Raw genomic sequence first — 24,712 nt, forward strand, 5'->3', positions numbered from 1 at the left:
GATATATTCCTGCCGAGGATGAATCACTACAATTTACAATAGATGATGTTGCGAATGCCATCAGGAACACTGTTGGTAATGTTGAAACAGCTGCATGAGCCGAGAGTCGAAAGTTCTCAACAAGTAAAAAAAGGGTCAGTCGGCATCGCAAACAGAGGTATACTCGCAGCCTGTGTGAATTGAAGCTTTCATCTATGGACAGATCGAATACCGGCTGCAAGCCCTAAATCCTTTTCTCTCAAACAGTATGTATTAAGGGGGTTTCATACGAGGGCAGTTCGGAAACTTCTTAGCCTAGCACAAAAAGCGCGGTAAAAACAGAAAAAAGTTAAGTGTTTCGGAAACTTCCATCTCTGTTATGAAAACATGTTAAATTTTGTTTCGATCTGGCAACTCCTTCATATAGAAACAGGTGTTCAAAAAAGAGGCATCCGCAATTTTTTTACAATGGAAAAATTAGAAATGCGTGCTGTCATTAAATGTGTTAGCGAATGTGTTAGGTGAAAGTGTTCCTTCATATGCAACAGTAAAAAATTGGGTTGCTGAATTTAAACGTGGTCGTACAAGCATTGAAGATGAACCACGTAGTGGACGTCCAAAAACAGCAACAACAACAGAAATTGTAGCCAAAGTGCATGATATGGTATTAAATGATCGACGAATAAAAGTGCGTGAAATTGCTAATATCATGGGCATCTCAAATGATCGAGTCCATTTAATTTTGCATGAAGAACTACAGATGAAAAAGCTTTCTGCAAGATGGGTGCCGCATTTGTTAACAGTCGATCAAAAACGCATAACAATGAACATTTCTCAAGCTTGTTTGGATCGTTTTAAGCGAAATAAAATGAATTTTAAGCGTCGTTTCATAACTGTTGATGAGACATGGAGCCACCACTATACTCCAGAGACAACAGAACAATCCAAACAATGGACTGAAGCTGGAGGATGTGCCCCAAAGAAGGCAAAAACAATTGAATCGGCTGGTAAGGTTATGGCAACGGTTTTTTGGGACTCCAAAGGTATTTTATTGATTGACTATCTGCAAAAGGGTAAAACAATAAATTCAGAGTACTATTGCAACCTTTTGGATCAATTAAATGTACAAATTCGAGAAACACGTCCTGGCTTACAACAAAAAAAAAAATAATTTTTAATCAAGACAACGCACCAGCGCACAAGAGTGTTTTAACAATGGCTAAAATCAACGAATTAAAGTACGAGTTGCTTGACCACCCACCTTATTCTCCTGATTTAGCTCCCAGTGACTTTTACTTGTTCCCAAATCTAAAAAAATTCCTTGCTGGCAAGCGTTTTACCTCAAATGAAGATGCAATTACAGTTGTAAACCACTATTTTGAAGACCTTGAGGAAAACTATTTTAATCAAGGGATAGAATTGCTAGAAAAGCGTTGGACTAAGTGTATTGAAGTTTCAGGAGATTATATTGAAAAATAAAAATATTTTTGAAAAACTAACTATTCTCTTTCATTGATAGGCTAAGAAGTTTCCGAACCGCCCTCGTAATGTTGTGGCCCTTTTATACTTGCCGACAAAAATATGGGTTTGGATTGAAGCTCATAAGGTCGAGTCAATTTCGAACTAGGTTGCCCTTTTCTTCTTTATTCTTTTATTTTTGTTATGTCAGAATCGAATTAGTGGTTTTAGACCCCAAGTATGTTTGGACGAAATTAGTTTCATAGAATTTGGAGTCGATTTAGCCATGTCTGTCCGCCTTCTGTCTGTCTGGCTGGTGCGGCTGATCGGATCAGCCGATTCGAACCAATTTTTGCTCAAATCTTAGTTTAACTTCGAAGATGGGCCATATCGACCCACTCCTTCAGGTACCTCCTCCACAAAAGTCCAAAATGTTTCTGTAAAATGGTGTAAACGAAAAATATTAAAGGGAGCAATCGACCATCGACAATGTTTTATTCATTCCAAATATAGATCAGGTTCGAATAGTCCGTATCGGTCCAATCCCTCTGGTACCTCCCACACAAAATTCGGAAAAAGTGATGTTTAAGAGCTCCTTTCAGATCGTTTCAAAATTTGCTCAGCAGGTTGTCCCTTCGGCCCCCTTTATATCGGCACAAGTACATACTTCCTGCGATAATAGCCTAAAATCTGGAAGAAGCCCTGATGCCATCAAGTAAAATGGCAAATCCGTAAGACTTTGCACATCGTATTATTTCATCCAGTCATGTGTCAGGTTAAAATATGGACTGTATTGATCCCTTCCTTCGGGTACCTCCCACAAAAATTACGAACAGTGCCGTTTAACAGCTCATCTAGTATAGTTTTGAAAATTTTCCCAAAAAGTTCTTCTTGCAGGCCCTGTTACGACGGGACAAGTCAGATTTGGTTCAAACGTTGAACAGGGGTTCAGTAATCGATTTTCCTGCCCAAACCCCAATTTTTTGTCGTCATCGATTGTTAAATTCTATATGGGATTCGATAGTAAACATATTGAAGCTAAGGAAACCAAAAAATTAGGTAAAAAATTGGAAGGTGTGGGTGTGGCGTGCTCCTACAGACAATTTTGGAAAATACTTCAGTTTTGCAATTTTCTGGAGAAAGAAACAGCTGTTTCTTGGAAGCTAAAACATATATTTTGTTCGTTGTTGTTTTTAGGTAGGTAGGATTGTTGTCTTTAAGAAACGTTTCAATAAATTAACGTAGCGTTTATATGAAGTGAGCTATTTTATTTTTCCTCAGGTAATAAATTTAACTGAAATTCCAAATTTGGTGGACTAGAACTTTTAGGAAACAGCTTGGAACAAAGTTCCGTTTTAAAAGAATAATGACCGAGAGTGTCCTCTTTCAGCCAATATATACTTCTGTACCCGTTCCTCCGTTTAACAATTTTTTAAATTTTTAGAAAGTGCATGGCTAAAAATGCGTGTGATTTTCCATACCGTTTTCCATATAAATTATAGCTTTTTTAGACAAATGGAAATTTATTTAAATATATGAGTTTTTATAAAAGTTATATGAGTTTTCCCCTCATACCAATTGCGGATATTATTCGAATGTTCGACACAACTTTCGAAAACGATATCACATTCGAAGAATTGGCAATTGTTTTTCGGGTGTACACAAGCACGTTGTTCTTTTGTTCGTCAAAAGTTTAAAAACGATATCGTTTTCGAACATTTGGCGAATGTTTTTTCTTCACAAGAAAAATTGTTTCGAGAAACATTTTTTACTTTGAACATTTTTTTGTTTCAAAAAAAAAATTTACGTTGTTTGTAAAAAATTCCCATTTGCTTTTTATACCCTATACCACAATGTGGAAAAGGGTATAATAAGTTTGTTTTCCCAAAAATTCATGTAACGCCGCGAAATATTCGTCGTAGACCCCTCATGTGGTATACCAAACTTCATATCTCGACGAGATAAAGCGATTTAGCGATGTGTGTCCGTCCGTCCGTCCGTCCGTCTGTCCGTCCATTAAAAATTGTAATCAAGCTAGAGGCCGCAATTATGGACCGATTGTCACGAAATTTAGTATGGAGGTCGGGTTTGGACCAGAATAGAACTGATTAGTTTTTGGCGATGATCGTGAAATGTTAAAGGGATGAAATGGACCAAAAACAAAATTTTTGCTCGATTTTGTAGCCGCTCTGTAGGTCGCAATAATAGTCCGATCGGCGCGAAATTTTAAACGTAGTTTTGGTTTGAGATGAAGAAGTAGCGTGCAAGTCAACGGTATGATCGGATAATATTTAGCGGGTTAAATTGATCAAAACTTTTGTGTGAAAATTGGTAAAATTTCTAATGCACATCTTATAACTTTATCCCAAGAAGACGCGTTTAGTGGTATAGGGTATCACATGGTCGGCCCCGTCCGACTATAGTCTGTTCTTACTTGTTTCAAATAATTTCGATATAAATGCTACGTATAATATAGACAATAAGTGTTGATAAAGACAACATATGGGTAGGTTGCCAAACACAAGACAACAATGTTTATCAACAGTTAAATATCGCGTCGCAAACATAAAGAAATAAAAACGGAAAAGGTACATAACAGAAACATCAAGAAACTCCACAAAAAATGTTTTTCGCCACTATCGTAAAACTATCGTCAATCATTCGCTAATAATATTATTAACGATATTCGAAATCGAAGGATTTCCTGCCACAAACTGAGCGACGAGTGAATCGTTTTTAATTCATTCTCGTGTGTCGTTCTCGAACAAAATATCCGCAAAACTCTCGAGAAACATTCGAAAACGATATCGTTTTCGATAGCAATGGTATGGGGGGATGAAAACCCAAGGAGTATTTTTAATTTTGGAAAAAATAAATTTTTTGAAAAAAAAATGAGCAATTTTTGAGATTTTTTTTTAATTTTTTGTATTTTTATAGTTTGTTTATGGTTGTGTGATCTATTTAAAATAGTTCGAATATATTAAAAACTCAAAAACAATCATATTATGAAGCAAAATATGAAAACAGCTCAAATGTTTAACTTTGGCCTCGAATTCCTTTGCAACTACTACATCGATATAGAGTGTTTTTAATGCATCGGAAAGCTGATTATGTTATCTGTCGAAAAAAATAATAAAATATCTTTCTTTATACTTTCAAAAGTTATAGAGTTTTGACCAGAAAAAAACGATTCTGAACATCGTATTATTTCTTACAGCCTCGACTACAATATGTCTTGTATGCGGCCCTTGTTTCGAAGGTACAATTTTTCGGGAGAAATTTTCCCAAAAACTCAAGAAACTCCTATTTTTTCTTTTGGTCCGTCGGCACAGTTGTCTGTACTTTCTTTCTTATTTCCAACAAGTTCTTCTTGCAGGCCCTGATTTGATATTTTTGTGGGGGCAAGTGCATACTTCCTGCGTTAATGGCCTAAAATAACAGAAAAAGCCTGCCGGCACCACCACGAGAAACCGATTTGGTCCAAACGTATTATTCGCATTATTTCTTACAGACAGTCCGAATATTGGCTACAACGGGTACCTTCCACACAAAGTTTGGAAAGAGTGCAGTATAAGGATTCGTATGGGATCGTTTTTGAATTTTTGACAATGTGTTGTATATGCGGCCATAGTTACAAAGGTACAATTTTTTTTCGGCTTTGCCGACAGAGATATACCTTCAGCCTGTGTGGAGTGAAACACTTATTTCCCAAAAAAAACTTATATATTTATTTTGGTTTCGAAAATGTTGGGCGTATGAACCGATAAAATATGGATTAGATTAAGCTCAAAATTTGCGGGGAGAAATCGATAGATAGGGCTTTTGTACTAAACAGGGCCACTAGGAAAACATTCGGTAAAAATTTTCAAAGAATCCTCGAACCGGCCCTTAACCACACAAAAATGTTGATCATTTGTGTGAGTGGTATCCCAAGTGGACCTTCGAATTTCATATAATATTCCAAGAAATATTACGATATACAAAGTGTGGACGAATTCAGTATTCGGTTCGAGCTCTCCAGCAACTACATACGGTGATGTAGAAGTTATTACAAGTTTCGGGCTGTTTTCTCAAGAAGTATGGACTTGCACCTGATGAAACTTGTACCGTCGTATGGCGGGGAGTGAATACAAGTTGTTACAACAAAAATCAAAGCGATTCGAGAGCAGGTCCTATACTGAACTTTTCCGAAATTTTGTGTGGGAGTTACCCGAAGGAGTGGACCGATTGAGTCCATATTGAAACCTCATCTAAGTAGAAATTTCACGATGTGCAAAGTATGGACAAAATCGGTTACTCCCTTTAAGTGTTATCGTGCGCACAAATTTTCCGAACATTTTGGAACTTTTTGGGGAGGTACCGGAAGGAATGGACCGATTCAACCCATCTTCGAACTTAAGCTTAGTTTGAACAAAATATAACGAAAGTCAAATTTTGGACCTAATCGGTTGATCTGTTCTAGAGTTATCGTGCGTTCCAACCAGCCAGACAGACGGACGGAAATGCCTAAATCAACAAATTGTCTGAAACACATTTCGTCCAAACATACTTGGGGTCTAAAACCATTATTTCGAAGAGGCACATTTTGTCCGTATGAAAGTGTATATACCCTCGTTAGCATAAATGCTGAGGGTATAAAAAACAAAGCCTATAGACTTCAGAAATATTGTGTTTACTTCTTTTTTAGGTCTGAGGCTAAGAGTATATGTATTGTTCCGGCAAATTCGACTGATACCTTTTTATTTGTTTTTTTTTTTACCAAATCACATTCTATGTAAGGTTTTATCTAATATAAAATAAAAACTCATCATCAGCTATTATAAATTTTCTCGTTTGAACTGAACTGAGAAATCAAAACTCACACGTAAGAGTTCTTCTATTTAATTTAAAATGTTTTCAATGTTATAAAGGGTTTGGTCCGAACTAAGCAATTTAATGTCGTATTTATTTATTAAATAATATTTAAAAAACAATCCCCTCAGCTATCAACAAAATATTCCACCTACAAAATATCCACCCGCTATCAAGAGAATATTTTATTGCTTATTAACTTTCGTTTACCCAGATTGGCACAGAGATAACTTTCCCTTATCTGTCATATCCATGGCTACATCTACTATATTTTACACATAAATTATACATCAATGGCCCAATGGCCACCACCATATTATTGTTATTATCATTGGCAAGGTATCAATATCGGTCACTAAGATTTAAAGGCATCTTCTTTTGTAGTGGTTATCACACAAATGTGTGTGGCGAGAATGGTCAATATCATAAAAATTCTCTTTTCAAAAAACGAAAAAAATTTGGCTTTCCTGGCAAAAACAACAACTACAGGAATCAAATCTTGCTGCAAGAGAAGTATGGAGAAAAGTGGGTTGATGGCATGCTGCTGTTGGATGTGAAAGCAATTTATCAAAAAAATTGGGAACACTTCAACACAAAAACCATAGAAATTCAATAAGAGACCGAACGACCAAATGGAAGTACTGAACAAATATTTAAATTCCTAGAAAGTAAATGGAACAGGAGAGCTAAAGGATAAATAGAAAAGCAAGAAGTTTGATTCAAAAGTAATTTGGGTTAGGTTGTTTGGGAGGAAACTTTATAGTATATGTTTGTATGGGTGTAGGTTCGATGATTATGATGTTGTTGTTGTCAGTTGTATTTCCGTTTTTTTTTCTTTTGCAGTTATTGTCGTTGCCCAAATTGCTTCCTCATTTATTTGTTTATTTTATTGATTTGGTTTGGAGTAGGGGGAGGGGAATTTTGTTATTTGAACTTACCTTTATTTTCATTACGTAATTGGAGGGCACAAAACCGATATTGCCCTTCATGCTAACCACTTGCCACCAGTTCCTTTGTCTTGCCGATGTCTGATATAAAATAAAATATTCACCCTCATCGAAGCTAATCGTTTTGGGATAGGCGGCTTGAAAATCGTATAAAGCTTTAAGCATTTCGATGTTATCTGCAATGGAAAGATGTAAGAAAAACACGCACACACAAACATCAATTAATCACATTATTTCATTAAAAAATTAACATATCATTAAAACAATTTTAAAATTTTCCATTTTTCATTAAAATATTTCAAGGTTTCATTTTTTTAAAAAAAAATATGTAATTTATACCCGAAAACTATTGTGGTTCACAAAGCAGAAAAACAACACCCAGAGCCAACTGCACCAGTCAACTCAGTTACAGAGAGCGGCAGACTTATCAACGCGATAGAAAAATTGCAACTACCCAAGAAGAACGCACAACAGGACCAGCTGAGACTGTGGCAAACAACGACGACGGCATTGGTTTTGCTGACGTTAACAACGACGTTGTTGACTGACTACAGCCAGGCGCAGGCAATCATTGCAAGGATATGCCGTAACAATTGTCAAAAATTAAATACTACTACATACCACGCTAAAGGAAACTGAGCAAAAGTAAGAAGAGGAAGAAATAACACAGAGAGCATAAAACAATAACAACAACAAAATCATTTGGAAAATAGAGCAAGGCAGCAACAAGAAAGGCAAGGATAAGCACAAGTGTAACGAAAAGGATATGAAAGAGAATGCCAACAAAAACACAACACATGGTTGGCTGGCTGGCTGCCTGGCTGACCCAGCCTGTGTAGAACGAAGCTCATTCAACATAAATAACGGTAACGACGGTAACAACAATAACAATGCCATAATGAAGTAAAACCAGCCGAACAAAACAAAACAGAATAAGGAAGAGAGAGAGAGCAAACTTATAGGAGAGATTAAGCTAATGGGAGAGAGGCAAAATGCATATGTCAAATTCGTTCATTTGGCAAAGAATATGTGAACCAAGTTACCAAAGGATAATGCCGGCAAAGGCGACCAGACAATATGCTACTCTACTTTTTCATTCCATAGACCATTGCGTCAGGACAATTCAGCGGGAATAAAATTGGCATTAGTAGAAAGCTCTGTGAGCGTATTATAAAGTAGACACTCATGCTATAACGGCTAATAATACCTGTCCAGAGATTTTCTTTCTAATTCGATATCCACCACGAAACGTGGACCTATAACTAAATAGGAATGTTTTGTAATTACTGGGAACCTTACATGTCAAATTACTGCTAATTCGGCCAGGAAACCTAGTAAAGTCCTCAAAATAATTCCATTCGGGAGGTACCCTTATATGGAACTATACCAAAAACGTGGACCTATGTCGACAACTTTTGATGAGAAAGTTTTGTACACATTGGGAACCTTAAATGTAAAATTAAAGTTATTTCGTCAGGAAAGTGTAGGTCATTACATGGTTACATTGTGGGAGAGTTTTGTAGTTACTGGGAATGGTGGCTATACCAACAGACTGTGTTAGTTGATACTTTCATCTATGTACAGTATAGAATCGAATACCGAAGTCATTTCTTTTGACTTTAGATAGCGCGCCCTCCAGTCATTTCAATTGGTCACCGTATACCTTAAAGATTTTGAACTACTATGTCAGGAAATATGGACTTGCCCATGAAAAACACAATATTTCTGTAAACAGGACCACAAGACGTCGGTATGAATTACCAAAATATCTTCGAACAGACCTTAGACTGCACTTAATCAACATTTTTGAATTTTTTTGGACAACATATTACGAAGACCAAACTTTGGACCGAATCGGCTGATCCAGATTCCAGAGTTATCGTGCGCTCCAGCCTGTACACATGTTGCCGTAGAGGATTTTTACAGCTTTCGGACCATTTTCTCAGGAAGTATGGACTTGCCCCCGAACAAACTTGTACCGTCGTAATGGGGGCAGGGAATAAAAAGTGTTACAACAAAAATCAAAGAAATTTGAAAGCAGCTCTTTAACTGCGCTTTTAGGAAATTTGTGTGGGGGGTATCCGAAGGAGTTGATATATGTATATAGTCCATAGGCGAACGTGATCTATGTCTATAACGATGTGTAAAGTATGGACCAACTCGGTTACTGCCTTAGAGAGTTTTTGTGCACATCATTTTAGCGAAAGTTTTGAACTTTGGTGGGGTAGGTACCCGATACGGTGGACCGATATGGCTCACCTTCAAACTTAAACTAAGTTTGGACAAAATATTACGAAAATATTGGCGGACCGAATCGGTTGATCCGTTCGAGAGTTATCGTGCGCTCCACCTACTAACATGGTGCCGTAGGGTTTTTTACAGCTTTCGGGCCATTTTCTCAGAAAGTATGGACTTTGGTATTTTTATTATTAGACTTTCTTTCCACTCTGACGGGATCGTTTCAATTTCCCAGATTTTGGTTACTAGTGGTGAGAGTATTTCAGCGAAATATTCTGGGTTGCATTTGTAAAATTCTGCAGGCTGATTGTCAATACCTGCTGCTTTACCATTTTTTAATAGTATTATTGCCTCTTTTATTTCATTTATTGAGGGGTGTACCCGAATATATGTTTTCCGTAGGACGGTTGTAGGTGTGGCTTTGTACTCCGTCGTTATTTAAATCGATAGCTGGTTCGATTGTGCGATTTAAGATATCCTCAAAGTGCTCCTTCCATCTTTTGAGCTGTGCGTCTGTATCCGTGAGAATCATTCCGAAGTTGTCTTTAATAGGTATGTTTGAATTTAGCTTTTTCCCCGAAAGCTTTCTCGTTATATTAAAAACTGCTTTTAAGTCTCCACGAATTGCTGCCGCCTCGGATTCGGCAGCCATAGAAATTATAAAACTGCGTTTATCGTTTCTGGCTTGTTTCTTCACTTTTTTGATAAGTTGTGATATTTTAGCTTGTAATGATGATTTTTGGAGGGGGTATTTTTATACCCTCAGCCTTTAGGCTAAGGAGGGTATATACACTTTGATACGATGAAAATGTGCCTCATCGAAATAATGGTTTTAGACCCCAAGTATGTTTGGACCAAATATGTTTCAGACAATTTGGAGTCGATCTAGCCATGTCCGTCCGTCTGTCTGTCGGTCTGTCTGTCTGTCCTGCTGGCTGGAGCGCACGATAACTCTCGAACGGATCAACCGATTCGGTTCAAATTTTGGCTTTCTTAATATTCTGCCCAAACTTAGTTTAAGTTCGAAGATGAGCTACATCGGTCCACTCCTTCAGGTACCTCTCCCACAAAAGTTCGAAAATGTTCGGAAAGTTTGTGCACACGATAACTCTTGAAGGGAGTGACCGATTTGGTCCATACTTTGTATAGCTTAAACTTTCTACCAGAGTAATATGAGGTTCCAATATGGTCTCAATAGGTCCACTCCTTCGGGTACCTCCCACACAAAATTTCGGAAAAGTTCAGTTTAGGGCCATCTCTCGAATCGCTTTGATTTTTGTTTTAGCAACTTGTATTTACTGCCCTCCATACGACGCTACAAGTTTCATCAGGGGCAAGCCCATACTTCCTGAGAAAAAAGTATTAAACTTGCAAAAAACCCTTATGACACCATGTGAGGTGACTGGAGCGAAAGATAACTCTCGAACGGATCTGCCGATACGGTCCAAAATATGTCCTTAGTAATATTTTGTCCAAACATAGTTTAAGTTTGAACATAACTCATATCGGTCCACTCCTTCAGGTACCTCCCCCACAAAATTTCAAACATGTTCGGAAAAATTGTTCGTACTGTAACTCTTGAAGGGAATGGCCGAATTGGTCTATACTTTACACGTCCAAAAATATCTACCGTTACCTCCCACACAAAATTTCGGATAAGTTCACTTTAAGACCTGATATCGAATCACTTTGATTTTTGTTCAAGCAACTTGCATTCGCTGCCTCAAATTACGATGGCAAAAGTTTTTTTAGTGGCAAGTCCATACTTCTTGAGCAAACAGCCCGAAGAGTGTAAAAACCCCGTTGGTACCATATGTTGTGGCTGGAGATCCATTTCCATAACGGTCAATGTCGATCCATTCCTTTTATTATCTCCTCCGCAAAACTTTTGATCTTTAATCCTAATCAACATTTTCGTCGGTTCAAACGCCCAAAATTTTTAAAACCCCCTATATACATACGTATTTTGGGAAAAATTTGTTTCAATATACACAGGCTGAGGGTATATCTCTGTCGGCAAAGCCGACTGATACTTTTTTACTTGTTCCGTTAGTAATTATACCCTCAGCCTTTAGGCTATGAAGGGTATATACACTTTCATACGGGCAAAATGTGCCTCATCGAAATAATGGTTTTAGACCCCAAGTATGTTTGGACGAAATGTGTTTCAGACAATTTGGAGTCGATTGAGCAATGTCCGTCCGTCTGTCTGTCTGGCTGGCTGGAGCGCACGATAACTCTCGAAGGGATGAACCGATTCGGTTCAAATTTTGTCTTTCGTAATATTTTGTCCAAACTTAGTTTAAGTTCGAAGATGAGCTATATCGGTCCACTCCTTCCGGTACCTCCCCCACAAAAGTTCGAAAATGTTCGGAAAATTTGTACGCACGATAACTCTTGAAGGGTGTAACCGATTTGGTCCATACTTTGCTCAATCGGTCCACTCCGTCGAGTACCTCCCACACAAAATTTTGGAAAAGTTCAGTTTAGGAACATCTCTCGAATCGCTTTGATTTTTTAAGTTTCATCAGGGGCAAGTCCATACTTCCTGAGAAAATAGCCTGAAAGTTGCAAAAAACCCCTATGACACCGTGTGAGGAGGTTGGAGGGCAAAATAACTCTCGAACAGGTCTGCCGATTCGGTCCAAAGTTTGGCCTTAGTAATATTTTGTCCAAACATAGTTTAAGTTCGAAGATAAGCCATATCGGTCTACTCCTTCAGGTACCTCCCCCACAAAAGTTCAAAAATGTTCGGAAAAATTGTGCGTACGATAACTCTTGAAGAGAGTGGCCGAATTGGTCCATACTTTACACATCCTAATATATCTACCAGATATAGATCAGGTTCAAATATGGACTATATTTGTCCACTCCATCCGGTAGCTCCCACTCAAAATTTCGGATACATGTTCACTTTAAGACCTGCTTTCGAATCACTTTGATTTTTGTTGAAGCAACTTGCATTGCTGCCTCAATTGCGATGGTAAAAGTTGTTTCAGGGGCAAGTTCATACTTCTTGAGCAAACATCCCTGAAGTTCTAAAAAACCCCTATGGTACCATATGTAGTGGCTGGAGATCCATTCTTTTTAGTATCTGCTCCGCAAAACTTTTGATATTAAATCCTAATCAACATTTTTGTCAGTTCAAACGCCCAAATTTTTTAAAACTCCCTAAATACATGCGTTTTTTGGGAAAAAAAATTGTTTCAATATACACAGGCTGAGGGTATATCTCTGTCGGCAAAGCCGACTGATACTTTTTTACTTGTTTTGTATTGGTTTTACGTCGCTCCTCTACCAAATTCCAAAATTCTTGGGATAGCCATTCCTTGTGATCTTTTCTGTGGAAGATCACTGTTTCGACAGCAGTCACAGACAATGCAGTTTTAATTTTCGTCTATTCAGCTTCTATATTGAGATTCGGCGATTGTGTTGAAGGCGTCTGCCGGTATTTATTTGAAAAATTGGACAGAAAATTACGTTTTGTTTCTTCAGATTGCATTTTGTTGGCTGGGGGCCAAGGCACTAGATGCGCCACAAATAGCCTCTCTAGTGCAAATTTCAACCTCAGGCTTCACGCGATGGTCCCTGTTTTCACCGATGAGGCGGGATAACCTTTAAACGCCAGTCATCTAACAGAGTTATTAATGCCACACTGAAATTCTTTCAATGAAATTCTAAATAAACTTGACCATATGGGGATTAAGGTGGTTGACTATGCGGGCGATGTGGTAATAATCGTCTCTGGTTTGTTTCCGACCGTAACAAGTGAGATCGCTAGATACCTGGGCCACAAGTTGTGGTCTGGGAGTGAACTCAGGGAAAACTGAAATGGTGCTATTCACTACAAAGACCAAATATGCAATACCCAATCAAGTAATACCCCTATCAGATCATGCCAAGTACCTAGGAGTCATCCTAGATTCAAAGCTGTCATGGAAACGTAGCATGGAGCACCGTGCTCACAAAGCAACCGTTGCATATTACGCATGTCGCAAATTGTTTGGATGCCGTTACACTAGCATAATCACACCAATTCTCACATATGGAGCACTAGTATGGTGGTCAACAGTGGAAAAGAAAACAATACAGAAAAAACTATAGAGCATACAAAGATCTGCTTGCATCGGGAAGACAGGGGCGATACGAACGTGTCCGGCCGAAGCCCTCAATATAATGATGCACATTTAATCCGGATTTAACAAACCCATTGTGTTTCAAATGTCAATTCCTTTGGGTATAAGTCAAATAAATACTCATTAATAAGGTTAACCCTGCAAAAGGCTATAATATAAACATGGCCTATTTTACAACTCCAAAAACAATTCCAAACCTTTTTTGCAAAATTTATATAAAAAATTGAATTTTTCCTGGAAATCACTGTTTTCCAAAAATGTGCCCATATTGGTACACCGGTATCTATGGTATGTATCGGAGTGTTTTGTATAGATATCGATGTAAATTCTTTATTTAACATCTGTTGATGAACTTTAAAAGATCTGCTTAATAATTCGCTTCGTTATTTGATTTTCCCCAGCAGTAGATATAGTTGTACATTCAACTCCTTCCCATCTCTTGGCGAACTTAGTACTTTTTACGCGGTATACAGCTTAATTTTAAATATTGTCATGTTCTTAGTTTACTTTTGGACGGCGTTGCATCCACAATTTTCATAAAAGTAAAACGAAGTCAATAATGTTCGGCAGTTTCGACCGAAGTAGTCTATTAATGTCGTTAATAATATAAACTGTCTTGGTCTTACACTTGATGATAAATTGTCTTTTTTACCACACATCAATTTGATTGTGTCTACGGTTAATTTTTTACTACGGAAACTATACAACTTAAATTTATCACTTCCCTGGCATGTTAAAGTCAAAGTTGTTCATGCTCTAATTATGCCTGTTTTTCTTTATTGAATTGAAGTGTATTGTGGGACCAAGGAAGTTATTATGAAAAAATTGCATGTAGTATTTAATCGAGTAGTCCGATATATATTTTCTATAAAAGGACGTATTCGATTTTTAGGGTGTTCCTTTTCAAATTATTTCAATTCACGATTATTGTTGCATTTTTACAAAGTTTATAAATTTAAGAAGTCCACTTATTTAATAAACCTGTTCCACTTTGGTAGATCTATAAGAAATGCCCAACTTCACATACCCCGTCTGAACTCGTACTTAAATCGATCCTTCCACGTCAGAGTTGCACGACTCTATAATGTCCTACCATCCTCACATAAGACATTTTCGTTTTCTGTTAAACGCTTCAAGGCTAAATATATGGAACTTTGTACATAGAAACATTTTTTTTATACATTTAACTACTTGCGATATTTGCTTCTATATTGTAAATTTTGATCAAAGTAAACAATGTTTGTATTTGTCTTTCCCAAAATATTCAAACTTTTATAAGTTTTTGCTAACTTATATTAAGATTTCTTTAGGACAGGATGTTTTTACTAGTACAAATCCGTTTATTTCTGCGGCGCACAGTGGTTCAGAATCGTTTTTTCCTAGACAAAATTCTTTCGAAATTTCTTTTTCGAAATTTTTCAAAATTTTTTTAAAAAACAATTCAAATTTTTTCAATATTTAAAAAAATTATCCTTAGGTTTTCATAAAACTTATATAATTTGTATAAGAACTCAAATACTCAAAAAATGTTAATTTGTGTCAAAGATCCGTAATTCATATGGAAAACGGTATAGGGTAAGTGCACCAGTAGTCGGCACTTTAAGGATTCTCGTATCTTCAGCCGTATGTCATTCCTAGTCTAAATATTCTATCAAATTGAATTTAAGTAGTTATGATTCGTTACTTGGTGTAGTTTTAGATTATATAAACAATTTGTTTGATTATTTCTGTTCAACATGCAAAAATTACAATTCTAGTGAAATACTCTTTTTTCACCAATAGTCGGCACCATTGCCCAATAGTCGGCACCATTGCCCAATAGTCGGCATGATATGATCCAGTAGTCGGCATGTTATATTTAAATAAAGAAAAAATGCATACTGTATATATTTTCTTAAATATTTGAAAGAAAAATAGCTTAAGCATTAGTTATTAGGCCGGGGCGATTTGAAAACTATAATGAGCCCTTCGCGTTTCTGATTCCTGGGAATGAACTAAGCAAAAAAGTCCACTAGACCATAGGTCTACCGCGAAAATCGAGCCTCCCGATTTTGACTTTAAGTTTTTTTATCCACGTTTTTTGGACATTTTAGCATATAACGGCCAAACCATTGAGATTTTCGATCCAATACAAAGTGATTAAGAACTCTCTAATACATCGCAAAATCATTGGAGCGCTCCTTCAGGCAGTTTTGGCCTTGAGAAGGTGCAAACTTTTCGAAAAATGTCGATAAATGGCACTGTGCTACAAAAGTTGACCAGAAAAATATTCAAGCGTTCTGATGCAAAATTCTATCGTGTTGGGATCCATGGACAACGAAAATGCCTTTAGTTCGCTTGGGTCACTTCGTTTTTATTTTTTTATAACGGTAAAAATAGTGAAAATCTGGGTTTCTTACATTTTCAAATTTAAACGGGCATATCTTCTTTTTTCACAACGGATTTCTATTGATCCTTCTTCCTTTATAGTTATAGTTTCCGAGAAATAGCTACTTATTTCTGCAGAAATTTTCAAAAATTACATACACTCCACGTCAGTAGAATAGAACACCTAAATTTCTGTTAATGTTATTTATCCCGAAGCGAATGAATCTTGTAGGGATTTAAAGCCTATGATGTTCCGTATCAAACACAGACAAAATTATGCTTCTTTCAATAAAATGATTTTTTCGAGAACAAGTCTGCCGTTTAAAGGTTTGGACATACAGTATCGGCCAAAACTAAAGCACCCCCTCAGTAATTTTTTTTGAAATGATACTTTTTTTATGAAAACTATATTATAAATTTATTTTTTATTTTTCCTTTTATTTATTTATATCTTTATAATTGAAAAATACAAAAATAAGGAGATCAGAATTTAATAAATAAAAGTTAAAATTCAAAAAACATTTTACGTCGCAAATATAAGCGGACAAAACTAAAGCACCCCCCCATTTGAGGTACAGCAAAAACTTTTGAAATCAATATTTCGTTGCGTATCCTCTATTCTGGATGACACAATCACATCTTTTAGGCATTAAGGATACTAAATAATTAATTATTGCAGGCGAAATAATCGGTTTTCGGAAAATTTAGCTTAAATCCTCAAAATACTGAAAATCGGGTGTAGCATCATTTTTGGATGAATATGAACAATATCGGCTAATGTTTTGGTATAGCCCCCTTATAGCGGTAATTTCCGATCTTCGGTATTTCGGATATTTAAGCCAAATTTTCCTACTAAATTAGCTGTAATTTGGTACTTAGGGTTCTTAGTGGTCACAAAACACATCCACCAAGCCTCCATATAACGGTACCTTCCGATTTTCAGTATTTTGAGGATTTAAGCTTAATTTTCCGAAAATCAATTATTTCGCCTGCAGTAATTAATAATTTAGTATCTTCTTTACCAAAAAGATGTGATTGTGTCATTCAGAATAGAGGATACGCAACGAAATATTGATTTCAATAGTTTTTGTTGTACCTCAAATTGGGGGGTGCTTTAGTTTTGTCCGCTTATATTTGCGACCTAAAATATTTTTTGAATTTTAACTTTTGTTTATAAAATTCTGAATTCCTTATTTTTGTATTTTCCAATTATAAAGATATAAATAAATAAAAAGAAAAATAAAATATAAATTTATAATTTAGTTTTCATAAAAAAATTATCATTTCAAAAAAATTTACTGAGGGGGTGCTTTAGTTTTGGCCGATACTGTATGCTCCACATTTAGAGGAAGATAATCTGATATGAAAACAACCGTTGTTTTAATACACTGAGCCAAATTTTAGTACTTTTTAAAAGCAACTTACGCAACGGGGCTTTTACATATGCGAGTTCAGTTAAAAAACGACTAATTTGTAAGATCCGGTATGGAGAGCATAACCTGGTCCATTATTATTGGAACATAGCACTATTGAGAACAGTCGCGGACGCCGAAATAAGAACACTTACAAAATACAAAGTCCAAAGGGTGTGTTCAATTTGAAAAATGTGCTAAAATTTCCCCTAGTGTATTAAAATAGCGTATGTTTTCATATCAGATTATCTTCCTCTAAATGTGGAGCACATGTCCAAACCTTTAAACTGCAGACTTGTTCGCGAAAAAATCATTTTATTGAAGAAAAAATCAAGCTTTTTAAAAGAAATTTTGACGCTTTTCATACTTTCATACTTTTCAGCATCCGAAGGACTCGATTGTATCCGTCGAGGTTGTCTGTGTCATATTCTGTCTTATTGTGAAGAAATATGACATAGCTGCGCGACTCTTATTGATATTCCGAGATGTTTCAATTATCTGTAAATTTAAACCCGTCTACGCTGTTATTTCGGCGTCCGCGGAATTATTTATGTGGTTTTTTTGGTGAAAAATGATTAGAAAGCCCCGCTTTATCGACTGAAAGAAAATTCGGCGTTTATATCTCCACAATTCGCGAAAATAAAATGACTGTTCTATCCTGATGACCGAAAATAAACGCCTATTTTTCATTGTACTATCGGAAAAATGATCAGAAAATCATTTCGCGAAAAGCTAGAAACATATGTAATTTTTTCTGTGTTTGATACGGAAGATCATAGGCTTTAAATCCCTACAAGATTCAAGACGTAGATTCATTCGCTTCGGGATAAATAACCTAACATTAACAGAAATTTAGGTGTTCTATTCTACTGACGTGGAGTGTATTTCCCAAAAAAAATGGGGAAAATGTTCGTCTTTAGGGGCAAACCACGCCCATACCTTCCAATATCTTGACCTAAATTTTTGTTTTACTTAGTTTTAATATCTTTGACAAAACAAAATTTTGATTTTTGGCCAGGAAAATCGATTCCTGAACCATTGTGCGGGGTAGCATTTTTATTGAAGAATTCCTAATTGGGTGTTTAGTTTATGTTTTATTTTTAATTCATTTATAAGTATAAATTTATATTTTTAGTATTTTTGTATTCATTTTTTTATATCGTCAAAATAAAACATTTTTGCATATATTTGATGAAAATTTCAGACCATAACTTTTGTTTTTGTTAACAAATTAGAAATGTCTTGTTCTCGACACACTTGTCCGTCAAAATTAGGTAATACATATTCGAAACACGGAGTTACATATGTTTTGAGCATGCTAAAAAAGGGATCCTCCGATATTCCACACATTTCTGTAACATAAGTCTTAAAAACTGAATAATAATTTTTAAATAAATAAACATAGGGTAAATGCTCCTAACTCCGGCATGTTCCAGTAGTCGGCATCTTTCGTATTTGAACTCAAATAACTCAAAATTACTGTAACAAAATGTGAAAATAATAATAGAAAAGCTTCAACAATACTCACAGCTAACTTTGTGTAACACTTCATTGAACTAACCACCTGTTTTTGTAAAAATTTTTATTCTTCTCACACGAACTGTCAAATTTTGTAGGTCGATTTACTCGCCTCAGCGCAAATGTAGAGCTCCGGTTTTTAAAAGAGGATTTCTTAACTATATATGGAACGAGTCTACGAAAAATTAGGTCCGTATGTAATCAGGCGGTTGAGCTATGGATGCTTAAAATATTACGAATATAGACGAACGAACAAAAAATAGTTACAAAAAGAGGGGGTAAGACCATTTATTATATCGGAATTTAACTTTTTGTTAGTGAGCGTTTTTCACAACGACCGAAAATGCATGTCTCTTAAGAAAAAATTAGTGGAGACGTCAACATAAAAATGTCTGTAATTGTATTAAAATGAGCAAATTTTCAATAAAATTTTGTTGTGATGGTAGATAATATTCAAAAGAACACATTAGAAAAAGAAATTATTAAAAACATTTTTTAATTCTGCCATTATAACTGACTTTAGGGACAAGAAAATGTAAAGTTTGCCAGAAGTCGGCATAGGTTGAAAAAATTGCGCGTTGTCAATTATTTTTAGCTCGAAAATATAAAAAAATATCTTTAATAAATACTTTAAAGTCTAATTAATAAAAATAACTTCCATAAAAATGAGTATTTATGCGATTTTAGCCCATATGAGGCCTAGTGTGAAGTCCGGCCGTTTGTGGCATAGACTATGTTTATACAGTATAGTCTCGATAATCCGGACACCACATGTTTCGGCGATGTCCGGATTATCGAATTGTCCGGATTACCGAGTAGTAATAAAGACATGTAATTTTGAAAGTTTAAATCATTAATAAGGGTCTATTGCGACCATTTTAAGACCGAGAGCAACTTTCCTGGCTTACCAAATTTACTATTCCTCCATCGTAAGGTGACACTTGCTAAGTATTTTTGTTACCTAAAACTTCCTTACAACTGGTGTATATTAATTCAAAGTTATTTTAATGATATAAACTTTGTAGTCCATGTACATATAATGATTTCCTTTTTCCATGGAGCACGAGCCTCTTATGACTCGCGATAGAACTACAGAATTCATATGCACTCATCTCATTATGGTGAATATTTAGCGATTTCTATGAACATCACCAAATGACTTCATCTCGTCGACGAACCAAAAAGAGATGTTTTTTATATAAATGTTTCAGCTTACGAATAAGACAAAATGGAATTCATATCTTTTGGTTGCATAATTTTGAGAATGCCATACAACAATCCTTAGTCGCCAGTGTTTTGAATGTCAAAGAAAGAAAATAAAAGGGGCCATACGATTTTTTTAGTTTATTGAATCTATGGTATCTACTCGTTTCCTCGTTTAGTTATAAATCCCAATAAAAACTAATCTAGATATTTCTAGATAAAATGTCCCTGATATACATTACATGGCCCAAGGGACTTTCTCACTAACCGGAGGGCGAAGGAACTAATTCCTTCAGAGGAAAAGAACACGCAACATAGATCTTTCTGGGAACTAGGCTAACCAACATTAGGTTTTAAATACTGTTGCTTATCATAACCAGGCATCAATGGTTGAGCGATTAGAAAATCATTTGACAGATTCAGATAGTTAATTCCATATTGACTGTATAACGGAATCAACACTGGCTAGCCAGAAAGCCGAGATTTGGACCGAAAACTTTGAAAAGCTTAATTTTTCTCATTTATACACCAATTGGTATTGCTAAGAACAAAAACGTCATTGAAATAAATAAGAATCTAATACTCAAAATAGGGGAAAAATATTGGTGTCCGGATTATCGAGGTAAGAAAAATGTGTGATGTCCGGATTATAGAGTCTACAATGTAAAAAATTCTAGTGTCCGGATTACCACGTTGTCCGGATTAACGAGTGTCCGGATTATCGAGACTATACTGTATTTACGAAATCCACTCGATTTCATCTGTCAATTCCTTTGTTTATACGTCAAATGAAAACTCATCTGAAATCGATTGGATTTCATTTGACGTTTGAGCAAAGGAATTGACAGTTGAAATCGAGTGGATTTCGTAAATGTAAACATAGTAATACAGACAATTAGGTTACAGTTACCGACTATAGGCAATAACTAATTTATTTAAGCAATATTTTTAAATTTTCTTACTTTTGTATGCAAAATTAATTGGAATGTGAACAAAATTGCAAAAAAAAACTATTGCCTTTCAAATAATTATCTTGACGTTCTAAACACCAAAAAAAAATTTACTAATTTCCAATTGCTAAAAAATTTTTAAAATTATTTAATTTTTAAAAGCAATATGGAATAAAATGCCGACTATTGGAAAATGGTGCCGACTACTAGCAAAAAAAGTACTATTTCACTAAATTCGCATTTTTCTCATCTTTTATAAGAAATAATTCAAAATTTTGTTTATTTCCTCGAAAAGTAAACAAAATTTCGAAGCAAATAAGCTTAAGTTCATAGAAATTGTAAACATTTACTCGGAATAGTGAATGATTGAGCAGCACTGTAAATCTTATTTGTGTAGGACTTGGTTGTTACAGAACTGCAGCAAAATCATTGACACTCCAGTCCAAAGTCTAGATATTAACCCCATCGACAATTCATGGGTACACCTGAAGAAAAAATTCTGGAATAGGTCGCCCACTAACAGGATGGACTAAATAAAATGCATTACATTATAATGGCAAAAATATACAATTGCAATATGACATTCCGAAACTTATTTATTAAATTCAGAGACGTTTACAAGCTGTTATTTATGCCCAGTGTGGCCATACGAAATATTAGAAACAATTTTCAGAAAATACCGTGAAAGACTGAAAAGTGGTGCATTTTGCAATTCTTTTGTTGACAATGCAAATAATGAGCAGTTCATCTTTTTGTTAATTTTAAGAAAATTTTTAGTGAAATTTAGCCACTTTCTTATTTTATTTTATTTTATTTTATTTTATTTTATTTTATTAATAATAATAAACATGTGTAAGACTAATTTAACTGTTAACAAAAATATTAATAATGAAAATTATTAATACCAATAAAATGATGTTTTATTTAAAATTATGGTTTTGCAATAATTATGTTGACTAACTGTATGTATGTACCTCACAACGTTTTTAAAAACAACGCGCAACTTTTTCAAAATAAATCCCACTGTCCCTGAATACACTTCCATGCAATATAAAAAATTGGCATAATAATAACATGAACTTTCGCTTTAATATGCCATGAAAGCGACAAGTTTAAATTATAGGGCTTACTCAATATAAAATTTACTTTTAAAACAAAGGAATTGATATATGCTGAAAATGACAAACTGTTATCAATAATTAGGCCAGCGAAAAATTTTAAGGCTTAACTCTAGCTTAGTAAAAACTCTCCAATTTTTTTGAAATTTTTTCCAGAGGTAGATATTGTTGCGCTGATCACGGAAATTTATAATTTTCTTGGGGAACCTACCCGGTTACCCGAAAGTCTGGGTACAAAACCCGGGTTAGACCCGGCTCTACTGAACCTATTGCTACAAGTTTCTAAGGGCCATATCTCTGGATCCAGAGAAGGTATTACAACATATAGCACCATTTTGGAAAGGTTAAAGTGCGAGCTATAATCTGGATAAATTAAGCGGGCACCCATAATGGGCCCATTTTCGACTTTTTGATGGTTTTATCGAAAAATCCGGGTCCAAAAATCAGTTTTTGGGTTATATCACCTGATCACCTAAAAATAATCCCATCATATGACCACTTTTTGGATATGTATTTCTTTTCAATGGTATAAGCTTTTCAATGATACCCATTTTGTAGTAATCGGTTCAGTAGAGCCGGGTCTAACCCGGGTTTTGTACCCGGACTTTCGGGTCCAATAACCGGGTAACCGGATCCGTCCGCCAAGAAAATTATACATTCCCATGATCAGCGCAACAATATTTACCTCTGGCCAAAATTTCAAAAAAATCGGAGAGTTTTTAATAAACTAGAGTTGTTTCAATTTTAAAATATGATACATATAAAAAATTGTGACAATCTTGTGACACACCCTGTAAACTAATAAAAATATAAACAAACATCCGTTGTACATGCGATATAACAATTGCATTACATTCATACATATTTTTATTATGCATTTCCAACCACCCCCACTAGGGCACTGCACTTACTTACCCATTTTCTCGTTTTTTAACGAATTTTGCGACCAAAACAACCTTTAAAAACAATGACGTCCGAATTGCTTGCTGATTGACTGACGGATATAAACACCTTTCAACACAACACACACACACAACACACAGTTTTGATTATTTAATTTTGTTTTTGTTTGTATATTCGCGCTATGTTCCTCGTATCTGCACGTTTTTACATGAAAACAAACTCACGGACAAACAAACGAAGCACAACACATTCACAGGCAACAACAAAACTTTACACGACGAGGAGCTTTATCCTTTATCTGGCTGGGTGTTTTTTATTTTGACCAACTTCTTTGCAAGCAGAGCAACAACGCGCATCAACTAAAACAAATTGAAACATTCACATTCCCTCCTTTTTCCTGGGATGTTCTTCAAAACACTCGTACAAACAACTAGTGGTACATATAGATTGGTGTATATATAGTTGAATATATATGTATATACTTGAATAGGAGACACTGTTTTTTAGGGCGGAGGCCAATCGAATTTTTCTTCGAGATTTTTCACACAACCCGTGTATCCCTTGCTTTTCTCTAATGGGACAATAATTTTCTTATTAGCACACAATTAATTTGTTGTTATACTCTGCTTATTTTGCTTGCTCCGTTCAATTACCTATCTTCACTTGACTTTTGTTGATGCTGTGGTTGTTGTTATGCTCTGCTGATTTGTGTATCACATCAAATTCTATTTTTAAAATAATTCCGGGGGGCTATTTATATTGCATTAAATTTTTTTTCATATGAGAACAAATGGAATTTATGTTGGATTTATATTTTGCAACTTCTTTCTTTCCAGCAGTTTATCAATAGACCAGCCTTGTTATTTTATCACCGACGCGCACTTCCTTGTAGAGATGACTAAAATACAGGATAAACTTCGGCTTTTTAGTTGGGGATATGATGGTTGCTTTTGTTTGGGCTCCAATAGATGTCAAAGTTTGGAAGTTGGAAATTAAAACATATGTTTACTGAGAGAGTTCCTCACAGAGAGAGAATTATTAAAAGAAAAAACAGTAGAGCGTAGTGAACACAGCGCATATTTACATATGATAGCAAAACGTAACTGGAACGTAAAATAGCCGTATGCAATGTAAGAAACAATAAAGGCCTCGACACATAAGAAGCATGGCATTCTTGCTGAAGTCATATCTGATAAAAGACTTAAGGCCTGGGTACATAAGCTACCTCGCCTGCTTGCCTTGTTTTTTATAAAGGAAATAAATGTCAAATGAACAATTTTATGGGCGAAACCTATAGCTCCGCGTGTTGCGTGTGCGTTCAAAAGTACAAAAACAAAGTACATGTATTTGTTGTTGTTTTCAATTTGAAATACCTGTATTTTGTTTTTGTATTTTTGAAAGCACACGCAACACACAGAGCTATAGGTTTCGCCCTATAAGGCAAATATTTTTCATTTCAAATTTTCATAGAACAAGAATCCAGCCCCTGCTTAATTTCTGACATAATAAAAATAAAAGAATAAAAAATAAAGAATGACCGAGCAAATTTCGAACTGTGTTTCCCTTTTCTTTTTTATTCTTTTATCAGAAGCAAGAAAGGTAAGCAGGCGAGGCGCTTATGTACTCAGGGCT

General features: G+C 35.5%; 1 protein-coding gene across 4 annotated transcripts in view; it reads right to left on the reverse strand.

Annotated features, from left to right (window-relative positions):
- The window catches only part of LOC141397791 (NCK-interacting protein with SH3 domain), a 73,896-nt gene extending 49,791 nt beyond the window's left edge, over window positions 1-24,105 (reverse strand). Inside the window, exons 1-3 of one of the 4 annotated variants that reach the window (XM_073974515.1) lie at window positions 23,937-23,992; window positions 23,093-23,274; window positions 7,227-7,411 (exon numbers count right to left, since the gene is read on the reverse strand). In XM_073974515.1, coding sequence (XP_073830616.1) covers window positions 7,227-7,411; window positions 23,093-23,096 — 189 coding nt within the window. In that variant the 5' untranslated portion in view covers window positions 23,097-23,274; window positions 23,937-23,992. Of the gene's footprint in view, window positions 1-7,226; window positions 7,412-7,574; window positions 7,788-8,546; window positions 8,571-23,092 lie in introns of those variants that run through there. The other 3 variants (XM_073974514.1, XM_073974517.1, XM_073974516.1) reach the window with 3 other exon arrangements.
- Between the last annotated feature and the right edge of the window lie 607 nt (window positions 24,106-24,712).

Source organism: Musca autumnalis, unplaced genomic scaffold (genome assembly GCF_047663935.1).
Source record: "Musca autumnalis isolate F117 unplaced genomic scaffold, ASM4766393v1 scaffold_3, whole genome shotgun sequence".
NCBI lineage: Eukaryota > Metazoa > Arthropoda > Insecta > Diptera > Muscidae > Musca > Musca autumnalis.